This window comes from Xenopus laevis, chromosome 5L, assembly GCF_017654675.1.
Source record: "Xenopus laevis strain J_2021 chromosome 5L, Xenopus_laevis_v10.1, whole genome shotgun sequence".
Classification (NCBI taxonomy): domain Eukaryota; kingdom Metazoa; phylum Chordata; class Amphibia; order Anura; family Pipidae; genus Xenopus; species Xenopus laevis.
The window spans coordinates 64,277,276-64,303,427 of record NC_054379.1 but is presented as its reverse complement, the minus strand read 5'-3'; the positions used below and the strand labels follow the sequence as shown (position 1 = coordinate 64,303,427).

General features: G+C 40.9%; 1 protein-coding gene across 3 annotated transcripts in view; it reads left to right on the top strand.

Annotated features, from left to right (window-relative positions):
- The window catches only part of txlnb.L (taxilin beta L homeolog), a 76,059-nt gene that overhangs the window by 9,315 nt on the left and 40,592 nt on the right, over positions 1 to 26,152 (top strand). For all 3 annotated transcript variants that reach the window (XM_041562838.1, XM_041562839.1, XM_041562837.1), the window contains exons 2-3: positions 5,045 to 5,439; positions 20,202 to 20,293. In XM_041562838.1, the coding sequence (XP_041418772.1) occupies positions 5,052 to 5,439; positions 20,202 to 20,293 (480 nt within the window). In that variant the 5' untranslated portion in view covers positions 5,045 to 5,051. The remainder of the gene's footprint in view (positions 1 to 5,044; positions 5,440 to 20,201; positions 20,294 to 26,152) is intronic.

Here is a 26,152-nt window from a genome sequence, read left to right as displayed (position 1 = left end):
GTCTTCCTGAGATGCAAATCCTCAATGTCTTCTATATCTCCCTGGTGAATCCAGCAATCTCCAATCATTTCTCTCCAGATCAGTCTCCCCCTCCTTCTATCACTGTGGGCGGTTAACAGGAATGCCCAGATGCCCAGAATGCCGGTTCAATGCCCAATTATAGGATTAGTTTGTTGCATTCCTGGGTGTTCCTAAATTCCTTAAATTGCTGGTTCTTGGACTTTTGCCTAAACTCTGGACTTTGATTCATTGCTGCCAGCTTATTGAACTATTGCCTGTATCCTGACTACATTTATTCTTGATCCCTTTGGTTACCGCAAACTTGAACTTTGTCCTGAAGCTTCCTCCTTGGTCCGGACTTCTCCGCTAGGAGCCCCTGACAATTCCCAAATCAAGCAATAACAATTATCCCACACTGAGAGTGTCTGGGTCCACCTTGAAACACTTTTAGCCTACCCAACTGACCTATCCTCAGAATGAAATAATTGGCTTCAGTCAATTTGGTGCTTATTTACACCAGCTGCTTGATTAAACAACCTATCTCTGACTCTCACTGTCTGCAAGTTCCAGCAAGCTATCCTACAACTAACTAACCTATCTAATACTTTCTCTAATACTTCTCTGAGATGGCAGGCCTTGGGTTATCCAACATCATTCCTCCCATCTTCATATCCAGCCCAAGAGTAAGTCATCTCCTGATCTCTGCCTTATATAACCTTCCCCTTAAGGATATTCCCTACTTGACAATGTCACCTGGTGACCAATTAACATTAACAATGCTTATATAACATTAATTATATTACTCCTTACATTCTTCCTACAAAAGAATGAAATAAATCAAAATAAATAAGCCGTTGGCACAAATTCTAGTGGTAGCAAGAATTAAACTAGCTATGCACTGGTTATAAAACTCATGAAGTAGTGGAAAGAATCAACACAGTGCAAAACCTTCTGAACTTGGAACGTTTATTGACAGATCAGGTGGATATGACACCATAGAATTATAGATATTGACACCATAGAATTGTAAATCTAGGGAAAACTTGTTTCTCCTTTCTTGTTACTTCTTTGCTAACATCCTCCATCCCCATATTTAGATAAGAATGTTGCAATGTTGACTGCCAATGGTAATTAGTATACAATTATGAAACTAGCCCCTAAGCATTTTTATGACAGACACAGTGTGTGGCCCCCAAGCATTTACTAACAGACACAGTACTTTCCACCTGAAGCATTTCATGACAGACACAGTACTTTCCCCCAAGCATTTCATGACAGACACAGTACTCGCCCCAAAGCATTGCATGACACTTTCATGACAGACACAGTACTTGCCTCCAAATTTTTTTAAATTCAGAAATAGTATTTGCCCCCTCGTAGTTCATGACAGACACAGTAGTTGCCTCACCCAGTGTTTTGTGACAGACACAGTACTAGCCCCACCCACAGCATTTCATGACAGACACAGTATTAGCCCCACATCATTTCATGACAGTACTTGACCCAAGTAGCGTCGGTGCATCTCTGCGCCAAGGACAAGATGGCAGCCACACACGCCAATGCGCAGTGCTGTGACGCATCCGTGAGCGGCGCCTGCTGGAGTGTCAGGTTACTTGCCCTAAAATTACCTTGTGTGTTCCTGGGTGCGCTGTTATACTGCTTCTGATACTGATATCCTGACTTCGGCTTGTTTCCTGACCTGAATCTCTTCTGCCTGGATGGACCTTATTGCCTGCCTTTGACCTTGAACTTTCTTAACCCCTTGGGTATCTCGCACTTGGACTTTGTCACTAGTTGCTTCCTCCTTGGTCCCTACTACCATTCCGGAGTTGCTGGCCCTGATAACTTGCCCCCTAGCAGTTCATGGCAGACACAACATTTCACCACCCCAGCATTTCATGACATACACAGTATGTGCCCCCCAGCATTTCATGACAGACACAGTACTTGGTCCCCAAGCATTTCATGACAGACAGGCATATATATATATATATATATATATATATTTTTTTTTTTTTTTTTTTTTACTTCCCATTCTTTTTTATTTTGTTTTTTATATAACAGACTGACAGGTTTGAACACCTTGATGAAAATACGTACGTGATATAGTAGAGAAGTATAGAGTATTTGAGGTGGTGTCTAATCCATAAATAATGTTGAGTCACGTTGCATCATTTCCACCCGTGCATGAGCATCCACGGCTGTTAAAGAATCCTCCATAGAGGAACTTACTTTTAATAGATAGATAGATACTAAAGATAGAGCTTAAATAGTGTAAGGTAGTTAAGAAGGAGGTGACAGAAATTTGGAGAAAAATATTTTATGGACCACCTCCTCCATGGGCAAATTTATCAAGTTGCTGTTTTTTTTTTGTTTTGTTTTTTGCAAGGAAGGCAATGATTTTAAATCAAGCTGGTAAATGGTCTTAGCTTTTGGAGAACAATGAACATTTTTGGACTAAAGCATGCAGTGTGTATCAAAATAAATGTAAACTTGTTGTGATTTTGGCACAGATGTCGTTTTCTTCAGCAGTGCAGCAATCATGAATCCTATGTAAGTGTTTGTATAGTGACAGTGATAAATACAATCTGCCTGTCACTGTGCACACAGGGTAGATTTTGGCCAGAAATCCCCCATGTTTGCATTTTCTGGGCAAATCCCTGTAACTACATACATGAGGCATCCCTTTTACCCTTTTTATCCTTCATGCTTGCATTCCCTGGCCATAATCTACACACTGTGCACAGTAACCGGTGGATCAGGGAATCTCCATCCTATCTATATTACTATTATTCCCTATTAATATCGCTGGAATATACTGCTTCGGCCAGAAAAATACCAGCTAGCTGTGAACCCTAACAGCATTTTTATTAGGGTTTTGTAGAATATTAATATGAATTCCTTAGAAATTGACACAGGCTGTGACACAGTACTAAAAATTTAATTAAATCTTAACACACCCACAACAACCAAATACAGTGATGATTGAATTTACCTTTACATGGTGTGAGAATTCACTCAAATTGTAGTCTTAGCAATGACTTTTTAATGTAGAAATTACATTCAAGTAGTTTTAACACAAATTAATCTCTTTAGTTCACAACAAAGCTTTTAATAGAGCAGTAACTTGCAACAAAAACAAGAAGTCTTGCCCTTAACAGCAAAGTTTAGCCACACTTTGGATAATGTTCATTCTTCAAGATATGTACCTTCCCTCCACAGTTCCCCTAGACACGGTGCAACATAGGCTACCTAGGTTTGAAGGTCATTTTATCTTTGTTCAATAACATGTAGCTCTTAGATGATTTGTTTTAGTTCACATGTTGAGCAGTGTTTTTGTGAACTGTTCTATAAATATATTTTCTCAGTTGACATTAGATTTCTCTATAGAAAAACATTACCCTTCTTGTTTACAAGTGACATTACAGGCAGATTAAAAATAATCGGAATGTTTTTTTTTTTAAACAAGCTGCTGACTGGAAAAAGCAACTAAAAGCAAACAAATCAACTGAAAAGGATAAGTATTTGCTATTAACTGGTATTTTATAGTAAGGTTTTATATTTAAATACTGTGGTTTAGTTTTTTATATTTTTTTCTGTCTTGGGTGCTAAATAGCAAAGTTTGGTGTGCTAGTGTGCTTACAGCAAGTTTGTCACAACCTGCTTTACTTTGCAGTTAGTTTTCCCTCAGTTTGTGGGGGTGGGGTTTGATTAGTTGCACCTGAACAGACTGTATAAATATAACTGGGACTCTAGTGTTTAGCTGTATAAATATAACTGGGACTCTAGTGTTTAGCTGCTCTTAAGTGTTTGCTCTTTAAGTGGGGGATCTCTAAGTGGAGTTACAAACACCGGAGGTTCAAACTAGGTCAAAAGTTTGTTCTAAACCCCAATTTATTTAGACCTGTTTTGATCTGTAACTGGGATAATGAGTGCTAGCAAGATTGAAGGTTTGATTCAGTGCTGTCATATGTATGCAGATTTGGAACAAGAGATCCAAAATGCTTACCTCTGTGGTGGTTGTGAGCAAATTGCCACTTTGGTGGCTCGAGTTAGAGCACTAGAGCAACAAATTGCAACACTGCGGTCAATTGACAATCTTGAAAGGAGTCTCTTGCTCACTGAGCAGGACCTAGCAGGGTCAGATAGTTTGGGGGGGAACAGAACAGCAGCAGGATATTGAGGCAGCTAGCTGGGTGACAGTTAGAAAATCTAAGGTGGGCAAAAGGAAAATGGAGGCTGATCCGGAACTTTTACATCACAAGAAATTTGCCAGATTGTGTGATGATGATGGGAGTATGAACTCCAGATTGGCAATTCTAGATGGGGTTGATCTCTCCAACAGCCGGGAGACCAGTTTCTCTAGTAGTGGTGGGGAGGAGAGCAGAGACAGGCCTAAGTAGATTGTAGTTGTAGGGGACTCAATTATTAGGAAAGTGGATAGGGTAATCTATCATGTGGATCGCTACAACCAAACAGTTTGCTGTCTACCAGTACAAATGAGGGACTGCAGGTTGAGCTGTCTAAAGAGGGACTGCCCCTCTAAAAACGGGACAGTTGGGAGGTATGCAATATGTATAAAGCTACAGTTGTTTAAAATTAAGTTTACAGTTCTTTTATAACACCTGTTTCATGGGATCTGTGAGTGACTGCCAAAAATTCTTGTTTGTTTTGCAACATCAGCTACGTTTTTCTAGAGAAAGCAGCATCTGCCACCTTTTGTGGCAAGGAATGAATTTACTCACAACTTATCATAATTCTTCATAAATCAGATGTAACCATTGTTCATTTTTATTCCTGTGTTACCACATGTATTAAGGAGCAACAATTATGCATTTCACCTAGAAATGCATAATTGTTGCTCCTTAATACATCTTTTTCAAATTATGTTCGTCAGAAAAGGCAAGATTCAAAAACCGTATGGGTTTTTTTTAAAGGTTTTTAAAAGGCATTTCTTTATATACAAAACAGGCTATTGTTATAGCTTTATTCCTACATTCTATGAACATGATTTATCCTATTCTTGCATATGCATATTTTCTAGGAAAAATATGGAACATAATAATGGGAAAGTACAGCCTGAAGAGAAGGCTACATCATCAGAAAATGAACGGATGTATTTCCCTGGGAAAAATGGGCAAGAATCACAAGCCAGTAATTCACCAACAGTGGACAGAGCTACAGGCACTCAGACTGATATAGCTGTCCATGACATTTCAGAAGACCTGAGCAGACAGCTGGAAGATATCATTCAAACATTCGGGTCCTCTGTGGCAAATAAGACCCAAAGTGTTGAATTGTCCAACAATGATGAAGCTGATTGTGAAGATTTAAATACTGAGGAGGCAAACAACCAGATTTATTCATTGGATGTCACCTCCATCAAAGTGCCTGTGAATAAAGAGCAAAAACAAGAAAAGATCATTTTGAAAGGACTAGGTAAGCGTTGTTCTCTCTTGCTATTCTTTATCTAATTTAACTCTAACAGTACCATTGCAGGAGGTAAAATAAAAATGTGTCTTAGATTATACTTTTAGTGGCAGATTTATCAAAGGTTGAGGTGAACTTTTGAATGAAAAAAAATTTAATTTCGAGCTGTTTTTTCTGTAACTTCGACTAGGAAATTGTCCAAACTCGATTCGAATTTGAAAAAAGTTAAAAAATTAGAATATCGAAATTTATTATGTACTGTCTCTTTAAAAATTCGACTTCGACCATTCACCATCTAAAACCTGCCAAATTGCTGTTTTAGCCTATGGAGGACCCCCTTGGAGTCAATTGGTGGTTTTTCCCCAAAAATCCAAGTTTTTTTGGGGAAAAAACTTCAAATCAAATTCAATCGAATGCGCTATTACTTCGATTTGTAAGATTCAATTCGGCTGAATATGGACTTATTCAATCAAAAAATGGACCTATTCGACCACAAAAAAACTTTGACTTAATTTCGGTTGGTCTTTTTGATAGTGTAGACAAGACAATTGCTCTCCCCTCTCCAAGTGCTAGCGGTAAGTGGCAGAGGGTGGGGGGGAGTGAACAACAGGCCCAGTTTGCACCTGACATAGCAAATATTGTTGTAAAATTGTATTGAACCAAAACATTTTTAAAATTGCATCCATTGTGCTATAAGTATTATCGTTTCAGTTGATATCTGGGTAAGTCAAACTCCCTCTTAAATAAGACTTTCTCCAAATTGACAGCCTTTTTCTCTTTGCTTACTTGAGGGGCTCTTTCTCATACTCTTACAGTAAACTTGTCTGTCATTACATAGTTACATTGTTAGATTGCTTTGAAAAAAGACCAAAGTTCATCAAGTTCAACCCCTCCAAATGAATCCCAACATCCATACATATACACACTGACCCCTTCATACACATAAACTATATATACACTCATACACTAACTATAGATTTTAGTATCACAATAGCCTTGGATATTATACTTGTCCAAGAAATCATTTTAGAATATGTAAAAAAGTTTGCGCTATACAATTTTAACCCTCAGAAGTGGTTAACCCACAAACTTATTTGTGGGCACTCTTGCTAAATTATTAGCTTGTAATGCTACCAATTATTTTCTTAAAGTGGTGTGATAAATGATATACAAATTTATTGAAATGGTTATCGATTATCATCAATAGTATATATATATATATATTATATTATATTGTGGGGGAATTGCTTGCAGCGGTGGGCAGGAGGTCAGGCATAGTAGTACCACAGAAGAGACAGGAGACTCGGGTTGGCAACACAAAGTTCTCAGGCTCCTTCCTGTGGTTTATTTTCCACAGTGTGCAAAAGTAAACAGGCACAACATCCATGCTTAAGATGGAAACAATAAAGCAAAGTCTCACCAGATTGGAGTTTAACAGAAGACAAAAACAAAATTCCTTTTGGTCTTACTCTGGAGTCCCAACTTCAGAGGCAATGTGTTACACAGGCATACAGTGTCCATTTTAGGACATCGTCACTAGAAACACAAATGTGCTAAGCGATCTTCTGGCAATCGTTCCTGTGAGATTGCAGCAGATCAGCTTACTCTGTCACAGAAAACAGAATATTTACATAGTTACATAGTTAAATTGGGTTGAAAAAAGACAAAGTCCATCAAGTTCAACCCCTCCAAATGAAAACCCAGCATCCATACACACACCCCTCCCTACTTTTAATTAAATTCTATATACCCATACCTATACTAACTATAGAGCTTAGTATCACAATAGCCTTTGATATTACTGTATGTCTGTCCAAAAAATCATCCAAGCCATTCTTAAAGGCATTAACTGAATCAGCCATCACAACATCACCCGGCAGTGCATTCCACAACCTCACTGTCCTGACTGTGAAGAACCCCCTACGTTGCTTCAAATGAAATTTCTTTTCTTCTAGTCTAAAGAATACAGTCATACTTTCACTCTCCAGAGTAAGTAATTCCACCGGCACAAAGGTCTTAGTTGCAAGCAGGGAATACAGCAAGGGTTGTCCCTGCTTGCAACTAAGACCTGTGTGCCGGTGAAATTACTTACTCTGAAGTTTGTGGGTTTCCGAAGCCTTCTCGGCCGGGCACCGGGCAATATACGATTTGGAGAGCCAGGGTGTGCAAGCTGGTAACTATACCTGTTTCTATACTTTCACTCTCCCCTACTTTCAAATTCCATGCTCATAGAAATCTACACTCGCACCTCCGTGTTCCTCAGTCATCCCATATCCTGCCTCAGTCATCCCCCCTCAGTTATCTGCCCGCAAACTACAATGATCCTCCCTCAGTTATCTGCCTCCAATAGCCAGAACACTACTTCCTATTTTGCAGCTCTCTTGGTTTCCAGGCAGTAACCAATCAGTGACTTGAGGGGGTCACATGGATCATAACTGTTTGCTTTTGAATCTGACCTGTGTGCTAAAGATCAATTGCAAACTTACTGAACAGGTATCTGACTAAGAGTTAGAAAGCTGAAAAGCAGGAAGTTCTGTTCTATTCTGTTATGTTAGACATCCAGTCACTCAGACTTTTATAGATTACTTCATCAGAAGAAATACAGCAAACAAATGGATGTATTTTTTGCTGTATTTCTCCTGACGAAGATCCCTGTGGGGGATCAAAATGAAAATAAAGATTTTTTATTTTTGCATCAAGTCCCTGTGAGTGCCATATCCTGCTTTATGTTCTATATATGCTTTATGCTGGCACTGCACTCAAAAAACACAAGTAAAAAATGTATGGGTGCCGGAAAAATTGTTGCAACATACTAAGTTTTAGCACTCACGGGTCTTGTGAAAAATGAGAAGTGGATTTATTCATATATATAAGTGGAAAAGGGTTGATAAAGGTCCCAGTGGGAACCGAATACAGCATGTTGATATAAATCACATTATTTTAAGAAAACCCGGTGCTGGTCCTTTTAGAAACACATCATTCAGATTGACCTTGCACGTAGGAAATAAACAAAGTCAGAGTGCGAACACTATATATATATATATATATATATATATATATATATATATATATATATATATATATATATATATATATATATATATACACACACATACACACACACATACAGTAGAACCCCCATTTTATGTTTTTCAGGGAACCAGAAAAAAAATATGTAAAATCCAGGAAAATGTAAAATCAGGAAAATGTATTATGCATAACATATAGTTAGGACCACAAAACAACAATGTAAAATCAGGGGAAACTTAAAGGGATCCTGTCATCGGAAAACACGTTTTTATCAAAACGCATCAGTAAATAGTGGTACTCCAGCAGAATTCTGCACTGAAATCCATTTCACAAAAGACCAAACAGATTTTTTTTATATTCAATTTTAAAACCTGACATGGGGCTAAACATTTTAGAGAGAGTGAGAGTGTGAGAGAGAGTGAGAGTGTGAGAGAGTGTGAGAGAGTGTGAGAGAGTGTGAGAGAGTGTGAGAGAGTGTGAGAGAGTGTGAGAGAGTGTGAGAGAGTGTGAGAGAGTGTGTGAGAGTGTGTGAGAGTGTGTGAGAGTGTGTGAGAGTGAGAGTGAGAGAGAGTGAGAGTGAGAGTGAGAGAGAGTGAGAGTGAGAGTGAGAGAGAGTGAGAGAGAGAGAGAATTTTACTTACCTACTTGACGTAAATTCCTTTTCTTTTAGTCCCGACACAACAGTACACATGGGCATTGCCCCTCCCAGGACCTATAACATAGCCAATCAAAATTAATCATGACCTATAAGACCACATGACTTCCTCCTCACCACAGTTATACTTTTGCCATAGCAGTACAGTAACCAAAATAAATAACTTGGGATGAGAAACCCTGTACTGACATGTCGGGACTAGAAGAAAAGGAATTTTCGTCAAGTAGGGGTAAGTAAAATTCTCTATTTCTTCTACGTCCCTCCATGTCAGTACACATGGGATCTACCAAGCCATGCCCAAAAAACAAGGGGTGGGAATAACCAACATAAGGAAATAACCAAACATATGCTAAGGAGGCCCTGATTAATAAGGCCAGCATCACATCTATCCAACAGGGGAGCAAATAAAATGTATAGCTCCTGAAAAAGGTAGATAAAAGGCACAAGAACATGAACAACCAAACATGACCACCAAGGGCCACAGCAAGAACAGTAGCCATGCCTATCAGCCACCACCACCTAGCCAGTATCCTATGCACCATAGGTCACAGCAAAGGCTGGCAGCCACAAACCCCCAAGGACTATAATAAAAACTAGCGGCCACCTTAGCCAAGGGGCACGGAAAAAGGCCAACAGCCCAAGAACGCTGGTAAAAGGCCAACCAAACAAACGTGCCAAGGGTAAAAGACCACATGAGCCAAAGGCTCATGCAACAGGCCAGCAGAACAAGGGCCCTTGTAAAAGGCCAGCAGACCCATGAGCCATGGACCAAAACAAGGGCTCTAACCCAAGCCAAGGGCCATAATGAAAGCCAGAGGCCACACAAACCCAGCTCCCTGGCGAGAGGCCCGAGGCCACACAAAGGGCAATATACTACACTGTGCTAGGGGAAAGAATGGCTAAGAGGTTGCATAGTTACATAGTTAAATTGGGTTGAAAAAAGACAAAGTCAATCAAGTTCAACCCCTCCAAATGAAAACCCAGCATTCATACACACACCCTCTCTACTTTTAATTAAATTCTATATACCCATATCTATACTAACTATAGAGCTTAGTTTCACAATAGCCTTTAGTTAGGTTGGAGGAGTGTTTAAACTAGGCAAAGGGGGGTGAGATAAGGAATTATGGGGAAGCTAGGGTAGACGGGGCACTGGGTTTTAGTAAGGGAACAGGGGGGAGGAGTGAGGGGGGCATACAGTTTACCAGCTAAGGAGGTTCCTCTGTTACAAGGAAAACAGAATAATACTAACTTAACATATAATTCTCCACTAAGTAATGCAAATTTCAAAAGTAAAAGTAGTAACCTACGCTGTATGCTGGCAAATGCACAGAGTTTGTCAGGTAAAATGGGAGACCTAGAATTAATTTCATGCTCTAAAAATTATGATATAATTGGTATCACTGAGACCTGGTGGGATGAAACATGTGACTGGATTGTGAATTCAAATGGTTAAACCCTTTTTAGGAGGGACAGAGGGATTTATAGGGTGGAGGAGTGTGTTTGTATGTAAAGCCTGAATTAAAGCCATGCGCTAAAGAAATAACAATAGCTGGCACTGGTGAGGGTGTAGAATCACTCAAAAAGAACTATCATTGGTGTATGCTATAAACCACCTCATATAAGTGTATGAAGCCCAGCTACTCTTGCAGATACAAGCAGCTTCACAGCTGGGTCAAGTTGTTGCTATGGGTGACTTCAATTATCCAGACATTGACTGGGGTAATGGGGTTGCCAAGACAGAAAAGGCTAGTAGGTATGTAAATATGCTGAATGACAACTTTTTATTCCAGCTCGTTCAAGAAGCTACTAGGAATAACTCTCTTTTGGACCTTGTAATAACTAATAATACTGAACTCATTGCTAACATTTGAGTGGGTGAGCATTTAGGGAATAGTGATCATAACATGGTCTCCTTTGAGATTCTGTTACAGAAGGGAGTAACTAAAACACTAAAGGGAGTAACTAAAACACTAAATTTCATGTGTGCAAACTTTGACAGTATAAGGGCATCTCTGCAACATATTAAGTGGGAAATGCACTTCACAGGGTTAAACACACAACAAACATGGGAAGTCTTTAAAATGCTGCTTAATAAATATACTTGTCAGTATATTCCACTTGTAAGCAAGGAACGTAGTTGCAAAACCTTTTTGGTTCAATAGAAGCGTTGGTGTTGAGGTGGGTAAGAAAAGACATGCTTTTAAGGCTTTCAAGTTAGCTGGGAAAGCCGAATCGATTATAAGGTACAAGGACGCCAATAAATCATGCAAAGAAGCTATAAGGCAAGCTAAAATTGATATAAAAAAGGATATTGCAGCAAGCAGTAAAAAAAAACAATTATTTTTTAAATATGTTAATAGTAAAAAAATGAAGCGGGAAGGGGTGGGATCCTTACTATCAGATGGGGGTCAGCTGGTTGATGAAAACAAAAGAAAAATATGAGTTCAGAATCTGCGCTTTTAATCTGTCTACACAAATGAGGAACCAGTAAGTGAAGGTTTCCTTCTTAATAGTCCCAATTCTAGTAATACAACTAATGATGCATGGTTCACACATGAGTAAATTCAAAAGAGGCTAGAACATGTTAAGATTAACAAAGGTCCGGGGCCAGATGGTATTCATCCCAGGGTACATAGCGATCTTAGCTCTGTGATTGCCAAACCTCTTTACTTAATTTTGCAGGATTTGTTGAGATCTGGCATAGTGCCGAGAGACTGGCAAATTGCTAATGTGGTGCTTCTATTCAAAAAAGAATACCGTTCTCAGCCTCAAAACTAAAGGCCAGTTAGTCTGACGTCAGTGGTAGGAAAGCTTTTCAAAGGGTTAATAAAGGATAAGATACTGGACTTCATAGCAAATCATAATACTAAGAGTTTTTGCCAGCATGGTTTTATGCATAATAGATCTTGCCAGACTAACTTAATTTCTTTTTATGAGAAGGTAAGTAGAGACCTCGATTCTGGGATGGCAGTGGATGTGATTTACTTAGACTTTGCTAAAGCATTTGATACAGTGCCACACAAAAGGTTACTGGTTAAATTAAGGAATGTTGGCCTGGAACATAGTATTTGTACCTGGATAGAGAACTGGCTAAAAGGTAGACTACAAAGAATGGTGATAAATGGAACATTTTCTAATTGGACCAGTGTTGTTAGTGGAGTACCACTGGGCTCTGTACTAGGTCCCTTGATTTTCAAGAACTGGCTAAAAGGTAGACTACAAAGAATGGTGATAAATGGAACATTTTCTAATTGGACCAGTGTTGTTAGTGGAGTACCACTGGGCTCTGTACTAGGTCCCTTGATTTTCAACTTGTTTATTAATGACCTGGAGGTGGGCATTGAAAGTACTGTTTCTATTTTTGCAGATGATACTAAATTGAGCAGAACTATAGGTTCCATGCAGGATGCTGCCACTTTGCAGAGTGATTTGTCTAAGTTGGAAAACTGGGCAGCAAACTGGAAAATGAGGTTCAATGTTGATAAATGCAAGGTTATGCACTTTGGCAAAAATAATATAAATGCAAGTTATACACTAAATGGCAGTGTATTGAGAGTTTCCTTTAATGAGAAGGATCTAGGGGTTTTTGTAGATAACAAGTTGTCTAATTCTGGGCAGTGTCATTCTGTGGCTCCTAAAGCAAATAAAGTTCTGTTTTGCATAAAAAAGGGCATTAACTCAAGGGATGAAAACATAATTATGCCTCTTTATAGGTCCCTGATAAGGCCTCATCTGGAGTATGCAGTGCAGTTTTGGACTCCAGTCCTTAAGAGGGATATAAATGAGCTGGAGAGAGTGCAGAGACGTGCAACTAAATTGGTTAGAGAGACGGAAGACTTAAATTATGAAGGTAGACTGTCAAGGTTGGGGTTTTTTTCTCTGGAAAAAAGGCGCTTGCGAGGGGACATGATTACACTTTACAAGTACATTAGAGGACATTATAGACAAATAGCAGGGGACCTTTTTACCCATAAAGTGGATCACCGTACCAGAGGCCACCCCTTTAGACTAGAAGAAAAGAACTTTCATTTGAAACAACGTAGGGGGTTCTTCACAGTCAGGACAGTGAGGTTGTGGAATGCACTGCCGGGTGATGTTGTGATGGCTGATTCAGTTAATGCCTTTAAGAACGGCTTGGATGTTTTTTTGGACAGACATAATATCAAAGGCTATTGTGATACTAAGCTCTATAGTTAGAATAGGTATGGGTATATAGAATTTAATTAAAAGAAGGGAGGGGTGTGTGTGTATGGATGCTGGGTTTTCATATGGAGGGGTTGAACTTGATGGACTTTGTCTTTTTTCAACCCAATTTAACTATGTTACTATGTAACTATGATGTAGTATAACTACAACTGAGCTCCCAACAAAAACCACCAGATGGGAATAGAATATCTAAGAGAAGCCCTACATCACACAAAAAGACAACCATATAAATCAGAACACTGCCCGTTAAGTGTGGAAACATCCTAGGAAAAAATGGGGTACAATGCTGCTACAGCAGAACAAGCCCATAGGCAGTCCTGGAAATACCAGGTATAATAAGTAGTGATGGGCGAATTTGCGCCGTTTTGACGCCGCATCCATTTTTTGACGCCGGTGTCTGTTTTTTCGACGAAAATTCGTCTGCGTCCAAAAAATGGACGCCGGCGTCCATTTTTAAAGTGGGCGAATTTTCACGGCCGTTTCACGAATTTATTTGCCGGTGGTGAATTGCACAAATTCGCACCTGGCAAATAAATTCGCCCATCACTAGTAATAAGGGCACACTTATCTACTGTGTCTGCACAGAGAACTCGGGCTCACAAACCTCAGATGACATCAATACAAGAAGTCAGAGGAACACCAGCACACAACCAGAAAATATGCGCTAGACAGTAGGAATAATCCAGTCAGATCCTTGGTGGCAGGCTGCTTCTTAGGAGCAGACTCAGGGGCGTAACTACAGAGAAAGCAGACTCTGCGGCTGCAGGTGGGCCCAAAAGGTTTATTGATATTGGTAAAAAAAGCACAACCTCTGGTTATGTTAGAGGCCCTAAAATGAATTTGCTGTGGGGCCCAATGACATCAGTTTACAACACTGAGCAGACTCAATGTAAGGAAGGAAGGGGCTACCATACTGCTTCAGCAGTGCAAGCCTCCAGCCAACCCTGCAAACACCCTGTGTAATAAAAGGCAAATATAACCTCTGTGTCTGCACAGAGGACAACAGAACAACAGTAGCAAAGAGGCCCAGAGGAGTATCTGCCTCTTACGTGATAGCAATGACAAGTCCGCAGGCTGGAAACTTCAGCTAGAACCCCGATAGCTTTCAGCTGAGGGACATAATTAGCTTATTAACATGCAGACTTCCCTGTGAAATGAATGTTTCAAACACACTGTGGATACTGATAAATCATACTCACCAGATTCAGGTACCACCCTGCTTCAGCAGAGAGATTCACCAGCCAGTACTGAAAGTACCTTGTGTAACTGCACAATACTAATACCAGAAGTCAAAGGAACACAGGCAGCTTACCAGATAGCTCAGACTTGTCAGCAGGAATCTCCAGTCCAGTGGAACACTGCTTGTTAAGAGCAGACTCATAAGAAAGGAAGGAGGTGCCATACTGCTTGAACAGTGCAACCTCTAGCCATTCCTGGAGGTGCCTTAGTAACATGAGCCAATATAATTTCTATGTCAGTACAGAGGATGCAGGTTCACACATACAAAACTTAAAATATTAAAACAGCAATAGCAAAGGGGCCGAAAGGAACACCTGCACCTTACCAGATAGTGACTTATTAGCTGGATGGAAACTCCAGCCAAAGCCCTGATAACTTTCAGCTTATTAACATGCAGACTTCCCAGTGAAATGAATGTTTCAAACACACAGTGGATACTGAGAAATCAAACTCACCGGATTCAGGTACCACACTGCTTAGGCACAGCCAGTACTTAAAGTACCTTGTGTAACAAGAGCCAATACTGCATTTTGCACAGAGGACTCCAGCTCACAACATAAGACTTCAGCTAATACAAGAAGTCAGAGGAACATAGGCACCTTACCAGATAGCTCAGGCTTGTCAGCAGGAATATCCAGACAGGTGGAACACTGCTTGTTAAAGGAACAGTAACGCTAAAAAAATTTTTATTAAAAAATCCATTCTACCCACACTAATAATAGATCTACCCTGCATAAAGTGTATTAATAGCAATGCTTTATTAAAAAATACTGTTAGAAAACACTGCTTCCTGTCTACTGGAGAAAGGCGATATGGCAACTCACTCTGCAGCTCTGCACTCCACATCTTCTCCCTAACCCGACTTCTGCCAAAACCGGAAGTTATGAGCAATGCAGCTGTGGCATGCCGGTTTTCTCAGTTCCTAGAAAAACTTGTCTCTTTTAAAATCTGGTAATGGCCAGTTTCTTGTTGCGACAGCATGCAGTAATATCTATTGAAATAACCCAATCAAAAATGGGTAACTATATCTTTGTACTCCAAACTACCAATTTGCAATTGTTTCCTAAAGTTATGATGTATTATAGAAATTGGTGAATTTTTTGAAAAATCACCTCAAAACTTCCAACCTGCAGCATCGTATTTCCAACATACTATTATGTATCAATATAAATCACCCTAAATATAACTGAACACTGAAGAGTTTGATGCCCAATATGTATAGGTTTACCTAAGCACGTGGCATATAGGGGCCCCAAAATGAAGACCCCCATATGTAATTTCATTTCAGGTACTGCAAAATCAACACGTTTTTGGGGGGGGGGCAAAGGTAGAAAAAGTATGTTTACCACAGAAAACCATATATATTCAGAAAGTACACATTCCCCTGAATTCAAATTGGGTGTGCATGTCTTTCTACTCCAAAGCACCAGGCTGCAAACCTTTCCTAAATTTGGCAATTTTGGTGACATTTCCAAAACTCACCTCAAAATTTCCACCTTGCAGCATCGTATGTCCCACATACTATTGAGTATCAAGATAAATCACCCCAAATATGAAAGGCTTGGGTCCTTGGCATATAGAGGCCCCAAAATAAAGACCCCCCCCATATGTTCTGTCATTTCAGGTGCTGCAATATCAACACATTTACATCATTTTGGGAGCAGCAAAAGGCAGAAAAAAGTACGTTCACCCCAGAAAACCATATCTTTTCAGAAAGTACACATTCCCCCGAATCCAAATTGGGTATGCATGTCTTTCTACTCCAAAGCACCAAGCTACAAAACTTTCCTAAGTTTGGCAACTTTAGGGACATTTTCAAAAATCACCTCAAAACTTCCACCCTGCCGCATCATATGTCCCATATACTATCGAGTATCAAGATAAATCAACCCAAATATGAAAGCCTGGGATCCTCTGAACAGTTTGATGCCCAGAAAGTATAGGTGTACCTAAGCACATGACATATAGGGGCCCTGTAAATATTCTGTAAATATAGACCCTTGACTTCATATTATGTGCCTCAAGACCCTCCTAATAGCAAAGACCCCCCCCCCAAAACCATATATTTTTGGAAACTACACATTCTGACGAATCCAACAAAGATAAAGATGTCTTTCTACAGCAAACTGCGAAGCTTTTCTAGATGTAGAGGTTTTTACAACATCTCTAAAAATCGCCTAAAAATGTTGCAGTTTGCCGCATTTATCGCACATAATGTTTTACATACAAAGAAAAATCACCCTAAATATGGACGTCAGAGGTCTACTGAATAGTTTGGATGCCCAAAATGCATAGATTTACCAAAGTATGTGGTGTGTACGGACCCCAAATGAAAAACGTGCATATGAATTTTCACACTGGCCAACTAAGCTGCAGAAAAGAGAGCCCCAACTTTGCATTATGTGCCGTAAAACCCCCAAACTGTAAAAAAAAAAAACAAAAACCCATATATTTTTGATCAATATATTGGTCAAACTAAGTAAAATCTATCTTTCTATACCAAAGCACCAAACTATACTAAAGATACATAAGGAACAATAATGCAGGGATAAAATTGCAATAAAACCACAAAAATAGCGTAAATCAATGAAATAACCCTAGGGGGCTGTCTTCCCTCCCCACTCTCTGCGGAGGTGGCAAAAGCCGACGACGCAGAGAAAGAACTCAGCTGCTAAAGAATGTACTATGTACGTTCTTGGCAGCCTGAGCATTTGCCTGCCAGCACGTATGCCATACGTGCATGACAGGCAAAGGGTTAATAAACTCCTGGGTTGCTTTGGCTGTATGTTTTGGATCATTGTCCATCTGTATTATGAAACACCTCCCAATCAATTTGATTGCATTCAGCTGGATTTGAGCAGACAGTGGGGGTCATTTATCAACACTGGGCAAATTTGCCCATCGGCAGTAACTCATGGCAACCAATCAAATTGCTGCATTCATTGTTCTACTTGCAGCTGGCTTTTAAAAGATATTCACTGATTGGTTGCTATGGGTAACTGCCCTTGGGCAAATTTGCCCAGTATTGATAAATGATACCCACTGTCTCTGAACACCTCAGAATTCATTTGGCTGCTTCTGTCCTGTGTTACATAATGGATAAACTCTAATGTCCCAGTGCCACTGGCACAATGTAATTCTCCTACCGTACACCTGTTTTTCACCAATCCTGCAATTGGTGGTGCGTTCCTTCCGTTGACCCGGTCGGGTCCCTTAGCAACCAATGTGTATAAGAAACGGATCCGCACACACGCTGATTAATGCAGTCGGGGAATATCCCCTTTTATTCAGCCACCAAACATCAACGTTTCGTGGGTGCTCCCTCCCGAAACATTGATGTTTGGTGGCTGAATAAAAGGGGATATTCCCCGACTGCATTAATCAGCGTGTGTGCGGATCTGTTTCTTATACACACCAGTGCCACTGGCAGCCATGCACGCCCAATGCGATATGCTTTGGATCATGAGCTGTTCCATGCCTTTTCTATACTTTTTTCTTGCCATCATTCTGGTAGAGGTTGATCTTTATTTCATCTGTTCAAAGAATGTTTTTCCAGAACTGTTTTTTTAGATGTTTTTTTTAGCAATCTAGCCTTTCTATTCTTGATGGTTATGAGTGGCTTGTACCTTGCAGTGCACCCTCTGTATTTACTTTCATGCAGTCTTCTCTTTAGGGTAGACTTTGTTATCGATATGCCTACCTCCTGGAGAGTGTTGTTCACTTGTTTGGCTGTTGTGAAGGGGTTTCTCTTGACCATGGAAATGATTCTGCAATCATGGACGTCCAGGTCTTTTTGTGTTGCTGAGTTTACCTGTGCTTATTTTCTTTCTCCAAATGTACCAAACTGTAGATTTTGCCACTCCTAATATTGTAGCAATTTCTCAGATGTTTTTTTTTTGTTTTTGCAGCTTATGAATGGCTTGTTTCACCTGCATGGAGAGCTCCTCTGACCGCATGTTGTTTGTTCACAGCAAAATCATCCACATACAAGCACCCCCCCCCCCTCAAATCAACTCCAGGGCTTTTATCTGCTTCATTGATAGACATAAAGGAATTGCCCACACCTGCCCATGAAATAGCCTTTGAGTCAATTGTCCAATTACTTTTGAATCCCTGGTCCAATTACTTTTGAGCCCCTGAAATGAAGTGATTGTTTTAAAAAAAAGGCTTAAGTTACTCACATTTTTATGCAAACTGAATTAAAGCTGGAAGTCTGCAGTTCAACTGCATCTGAGTTGTTTCATTTAAAATTCATTGTGGTAATGTACAGAAGCAAAATTTAGAAAAGTTGTCTGTCCAAGTATTTCTGGACCTAACTGTGTGTGTGTGTGTATATATATATATATATATATATATATATATATATACATATATATATATATATATATATATATATATATATATATATATATATATATATATATATATAATCTACAGTCTGGTCATTTCCCTATGGGACCAGACTGTAAATTATATCCTTATAAACAGCGCGTTCTGACGTCGGAACGCGCCGATTATAGCTTAATGCGTCAGCAGCTATCAGTGCTGCACTCTCCCTACAGCTTTCCTCCTGCTTTGTCTGCCTCACTTCCGCCTTCACGCTGCCTGCTCTCTCGCGCCTCCTATTAAGGTCGTGCTGCCTTTCCTACCTCTCCGTTCTCCATTTGTCTCCCACCCTCTGATGCTTGCTCCCTCAGTGTCTCTCTTCCTCTTCTGTTCCCCCTCCATTACTGATCTTGCTTCGTCTGCCTCGGGCTTCCTCTTCCGCTCCTCCTCCCTCTGCCCCTCCCACACCCTGTCACCGTTTGCTCCTGTTTCTTCAGCGCTCCAATCCAGGTAACTTCAATATTGCTCCGTCTGCCTCTCTCTACTGCTCCCCCCTCCTTCTTCGTCACACTCCATCACCCTGTTACTCTTTGTCTCAATCTGTTTGCTGCTCCCACCCCCCAGCTTCATACTTTAGTCTCGCTGCGTCTGTCCCTCCCACTCACGTCCCTCTTGTGCCATCAATCTCCTCTCTGTTTATCTCACTCAGTTCATCTCTGGAGTTGCCCACCCCCCTGCATTTTACACCCTTCGTGCCTTTCCCCTTCTGCCACTTTTTAGCTTAAAGCCAAATGACTGCAACCATGTGGTCAGAATGCCACAGAACTTAGTTTAAAGGAGAAGAATCACACAGGGAGACAATAAAAAAAGTAAAAACACTGTAGATTATAATAGATAATGTACCCCCTACAGAAAATTATAAAGATATTAATAGTCACCTCGGAGTTATGTGACCTGTATAAAAGCACTCGGCCTGCGGCCTCGTGCTTTTATATGGTCACATAACTCCTCGGTAACATAATATCTTTATAAATTACAGTAGGGGGTACATTATCCACTATATATATATATATATATATATATATATATATATACACACACACATACTCTATACACATTGTATGTATTTATCTATGTATAGTTCAAGAACATTTTGTTCAAGAACAATTCTTTGTTGTAATGTTGCATTCAGATGTCTAAACTTTTAGTCATTGGTTGGTATTACAGAGCATATCCTGATGCCCACTTTTGTTTTCTTTATTTTTTTGACTAGATATTTATATTTATTGTTACTATCATTACTTCTTTTAAGGCAAAGATGCTACACTGCTTCTACAAAGTGTAAACAAGCTGAGCACCCCAGAGGAGAAGATAGAAGCACTGATAAAGAAGTATGCAGAAATGGTTAGTACTGGATTTAATCTCCAGGTGTGCCCTTACCCTAATACACCACCAGTCAAACAAACCAATAGTTATCAGCCAGATGTGTTCCAGCTTTTTTGTCTGTCAACTGGAAAAAAAATGCCACAAGCTAATCTCTTTTACTAAAAAATAAAGGGTTCATAGTGAGTAACACAAAATATTGATAACACGGAACTAGTTGTAACGGTTGGCACCCTAAATCTAGAACCGATGCCAAGCACCCTGGTCTCAGCTCGTGCTTCTGCCTATAGCAGCCACCTTTGGCCTTGGGAGGAGCCCTCAGCTACTCAGATGCCACCAGGTCTTATAACAAGAGGTGTAAGGCGAGGGGTTCTGGACAGTCAGAGGGGCACAACTGTAAGGCAAAGTCTTGGGGCAGAAGGTCGTGGTACAAGGCGTTAGGCAATAGAGTAGTCAGATCAGGCCACGTCGAGGCAGCAGAGAATAACGTAGTCAGACAGGCAAGGGTCAAAACCAGGAGATCAATCAGAGGGATTAAGCAGAAGAGGTAGTCCGAATTCAGGCAAGGGTCAGGATACAGAGTTCAGAATCATCAATAGCCAGGCAGGGTCACAACAGGGAATCAGGATCAGAATAAACTCAAAACACCACAGGAAAAACCTATAACGGGCAAGGTCTGAAAGCCCAAATGGGTCTTATATAGGGTTCAATTTATACGCCATTGCGCGCCTTTGCGCGCCTGAGTCATTACGCCAGCATGTCCGTGTCCATATAACTAACGAGATGCGCCCTAAGAAACCAAGATGGCGGCTGACGAGGAGCGGCATGGCGGGCGACCCTGCCGATGGCGCAGCGGGCGTTCCCGCCACACCACTGGACCCCCAGGTCTCTCAGGAAACTTTAGATGGATTTGCTTCCTGAGAAGATCAGCCCTAATGTCACCAACTGGAACCCAAGGATTCTCCTCAGGACCCTAGCCCTTCCATTTAACCAGATATTGTAACTTACCCCGCACTAGGCGAGAATCAAGGAACTCTTGGACAATAAATTCAGGCTGACCCGCTACCAACACTGGGGGAGGATCTGCTGGCGTACCTGTGAGGCAGGTTTTAGGAGAGAAACGTGAAAAGAATTGGAAATTTTAAAATTATCAGGTAGTTTGAGACGAACAGAAGAAGGGTTGATTATTTCAGAAATGGGATATGGACCAATAAACCTGGGCCCCAACTTGAGTGAGGGAACCTTAAGTTTGATGTTTTTTGTGGACAACCATACAGAGTCTCCTACCTGATATTTGTGTGCCTCTCTACGAGAGCCATCGGTTGCCTTTTTCTGAGTGGCCGTAGCTGCGGAAAGAGAATCGTGCACCCCAGACCCAGGGGACAATGAACCAGAAAAAGAAAATGCTTTGGGATATAAACCATTAACAATAAAGAATGGAGATTCACCAGTGGAAGAATGAGTTGTATTATTGTAAGCAAATTCTGCCCAGGGTAATAGTTCAGCTATGCGGACGGGTTGTCAGACACATAACACCTTAGAAATTGTTCAAGGGATTGATTAACCCTTTTAGTTTGATCATTTGTTTGAGGATAATATGTGGCACAAAATGATAATTCGATTCCAACTCTGATACCCCTCTATCAGAAACAATATTGACCGGAAAACCATGTAACTTAAAAATATTAGAAATGAATAACTCAGCCAAAGTTTTGGCAGAAGGAGGTGTGGGAGGGAAATGAATTGGCTCATTTTGCTGAACCTATCTACCACCACCCAAATCACAGTTTTCCCCTGGGAAGGGGGAAGATCAACAATAAAATCCATCGAAAGATGGGACCAGGGTTTGTCAGGATTAGGTAGTGGCCTTAATAATCCCTGCGATAAATTCCTAGAGGATTTTGACCTCTGACACACAGGGCAAAAATTAACAAAATTTTTAACATCTTGCTTAAAGCAAGGCCACCATACATTGCGAGACAAAAGGGACACAGTCTTAGAGATAGCAGGATGTCCTGCCATTTAGGAATTGTGGGCTTCACCTAGAACCTGTTCCCTAAAATTTAATTTTAATAACCGCCCAGCAGGAGTTTCAACAGGGGCAGAAGATTGAACTGAGGATAATAGTGTGGCAAGGTCTGATCCCAGAGCTGCCACAACTAATTCACTAGGAATGATGGGAATGCATTCGCTAGATTCAGATGAGTTGGATTCAAAACTCCTGGAGAGTGCATCTGCTTTAGTGTTTTTGGAACCAGGCCTAAATGTAAGAGAAAAATTAAATCGGGTAAAAACCAAAGCCCATCTGGCCTGCGTAGGATTCAACCGCCTAGCAGACTCAATATACAGCAGGTTTTTATGGTCAGTAAAGACCGTTATCATATGCTTCGCCCCATCCAACAGATTTCGTCATTCCTCAAAGGCCCACAATTCTCTATTTCCAATGTCATAATTACCCTCAGCAGGCGAGAATTTTTTTAGAGAAGAATGCACAAGGGTGCAGCTTGTTGGATATTGAATGCCTTTGAGAAAGGACTGCCCCTGCCCCAACCTCTGAGGCATCTACCTCAACAATGAAAGGAAGAGTGGTGTCAGGGTTACGAAGAATGGGGGCAGACACAAATTCTTTTTTGAGGAATTCAAAGGCTTGAATAGCATCGGGGGCCACATGCTTGGATCTGCACCTTTTCTTCTTAGATTAGTAATAGGAGCCACTATCAGGGAGAAGTTTTTTTTATAAATTGACGATAGTAATTGGGAAACCTAAGAACCTTTGGGTTGCACGCAAAGAAAGAGGCTGGGTCCACTCCAGTACAGCCTTAAACTTCCCAGGATCCATTTCTAGACCCTTACTGGAGATATTGAACCCCAAAAATTGAACAGAAGAAACCTCAAAGGTGCATTTCTCAAGCTTAGCGAAAAGATTATTCTTTCTTAACCAGAGCTACACTTCTCTGACATACTTTTGATGGTCACTCAAGTTAGATGAAAAAATTAGAATATCGTCAAGATAGACCACTACAAATAACCCCAGCAGGTCCCGGAAGATGTCATTGACAAATTCCTGGAACACTGCGAGGGCATTACAAAGACCAAATGGCATTACCAGATATTCGTAGTGGCCGTCCCTGGTATTAAACGCCGGTTTCCACATGTACCCTTCCATTTTTAAGATGATCAAATAATTCAGAAATCAGAGGAAGGGGGTAACGTTTTTTTATGGTGGTCTTATTAAGACCTCTGTACGCTATACAAGGACGAAGACCACCATCCTTTTTACCAACAAAAAAGAAACCCGCACCCGCAGGGGAACTAGAGGGTCTGATAAAACCTCTTTCAAGGTTTTCCTTCATATATTCTCTCATTGCCTGGGCTTCAGGCAAGGAGAGAGGGTAAGTTCTACCACGAGGAGTAGAGATGTCGCGAACTGTTCGCCGGCGAACTTGTTCGCGCGAACATCGGGTGTTCGCGCTCGCCGGAAGTTCGCGAACGTCGCGCGACGTTCGCCATTTTGGGTTCGCCATTGTTGGCGCTTTTTTTGCCCTCTCACCCCAGACCAGCAGGTACATGGCAGCCAATCAGGAAGCTCTCCCCTGGACCACTCCCCTTCCCTATAAAAACCGAAGCCCTGCAGCGTTTTTTCACTCTGCCTGTGTGTGCTGAAGAGATAGTGTAGGGAGAGAGCTGCTGCCTGTTAGTGATTTCAGGGACAGTTGAAAGTTTGCTGGCTAGTAATCGTTTTGATACTGCTCTGTTATTGGAGGGACAGAAGTCTGCAGGGGTTTGAGGGACATTTTAGCTTAGGTAGCTTTGCTGGCTAGTAATCTACCTTCTACTGCAGTGCTCTGTATGTAGCTGCAGTGGGCAGCTGTCCTGCTTCTGATCTCATCTGCTGACTGCTGCAATAACAGTAGTCCTTGTAAGGACTGCTTTTATTTATTTTTTTGTTGTTTTACTACTACTACTACTACTACTACTATAAGAGCCCAGTGCTATTAGTCTAGCAGTGTTGGGGAGTGGGACTGGTGTGCTAATCTGCTGCTCCTAGTAGTTCAGCAGCACCAACTTTAATTTTTTTTTTTTAATATTCATTTTTTTTTTATTTTACTTTTTTTATTTTACTACCGCTGTAGTAGTGTATAAGTTGACCTTTTAGGCATTATTTGCCCTGTAGGCATTATTTGCACACTGTTTTCTTCAACCCGCCATCGAGCTGTGTGACCTTGTTCCCATTCTGTCTAAATATCCATAATATTACCGTCTCCAGAAAAAACACCGGAGTCACTTTTTTCAAGCAGCCATAATATATTTTACGTAATCCGTATCCACCGCTGTAGTAGTGTATACGTTGGCCTTGTAGGCATTATTTGCACACTGTTTTCTACAACCCGCCATCGAGCTGTGTGACCTTGTTCACATTCTGTCTAAATATCCATAATATTACCGTCTCCAGAAAAAACACCAAACAATGCCTACAAGGTCAACGTATGGCAGTTGTTTAAAGAGAACAGTAGATTACTAGCCAGCAAAGCTACCTAAGCTAAAATGTCCCTCAAATCCCTGCAGACTTCTGTCCCTCCAATACAGAGCAGTATCAAGCAGATTACTAGCCAGCAAACTTACTATCATCTGTCCCTGAAATCACTAACAGCTCTCCCCCTACACTATCTCTTCCAAGCACACACAGGCAGATTTTTCAGATACATTTTTGCCCTTGATCCCCCTCTGGCATGCCACTGTCCAGGTCGTTGCACCCTTTAAACAACTTTAAAATCATTTTTCTGGCCAGAAATGTCTTTTCTAGATGTTAAAGTTCGCCTTCCCATTGAAGTCTATGGGGTTCGCGAACCGTTCGCGAACCGCTCGCATTTTTGCGCAAGTTCGCGAATATGTTCGCGAACTTTTTTTCCGACGTTCGCTACATCCCTAACGAGGAGGAGTAGACCTAGGGATGTCGATTGGACAGTCATACTGCCTATGTGGGGGTAAGGTCTCTGTGGCTTTTTTGGAAAAAACATCTGGATATTATGCATATGCCGCAGGTAACTCCTCTAATGAGGTAACTGCCACCACCTGAGGAATACAAAAACCACCACATTTCAAACCCCATTGTAGAATCTCCCCAGTTACCCAGTCAATATGTGGGTTATGAGTTTGGAGCCAAAGTAACCCCAATATTAGAGGAGAAGTAGCTCCCTCAATAATAAGAATAAGTCCTCACAATGCAAGTTGTACGAACACATGGACAAGACCGCAGTTTATTTGGTTACCAGACCTGACCCCAAGGGTTTTTTGTCAACCGCTAAGATTTTCATAGGAGGATTTAAAGAGGTTAAAGGAATATTAAAAACCTTACTGCGAAGGCAGCATCCAAAAAATTCTTTCCCTTCCGCCCCAGAATCCACAAAAGCGGAAACCTTTACAGAGCCAGTAGGCCAGGTTAATTTAAATGGTAACATAATCCTAGAGGAAAAATGGGGAAAGGAAACATCTCAATCCAAATGGAGCTCCCCTTCTCCATTTAGGCTTGGAAGTTTCCCGGCCTCTTAGGACATTGGTTTAGAAAATGAGCCCTTTCCCCACAGTAAATGCATAAACACTGGGACTGCCTGCGAGCCTTTTCCTCAGGAGATAGATGGGATATGCCCAATTGCATGGGTTCCTCCCTAGGTAGAGGCACAGAGGGACTAGGAGGTTTAACATTGGCAACCACATTAGGAAAGTAAGACTCGGCATTGGTAAACCCAGTATGAAAGGAAGTACCCTTCTCACCCCTTCTCTCCCTCTTCTATCTACCTGGATGGCAAGAGACATGAGATCATCCAAGTTGGTAGATAGAGGATAATTTACTAGGCTGTCTTTGACAGAATCTGAGAGCCC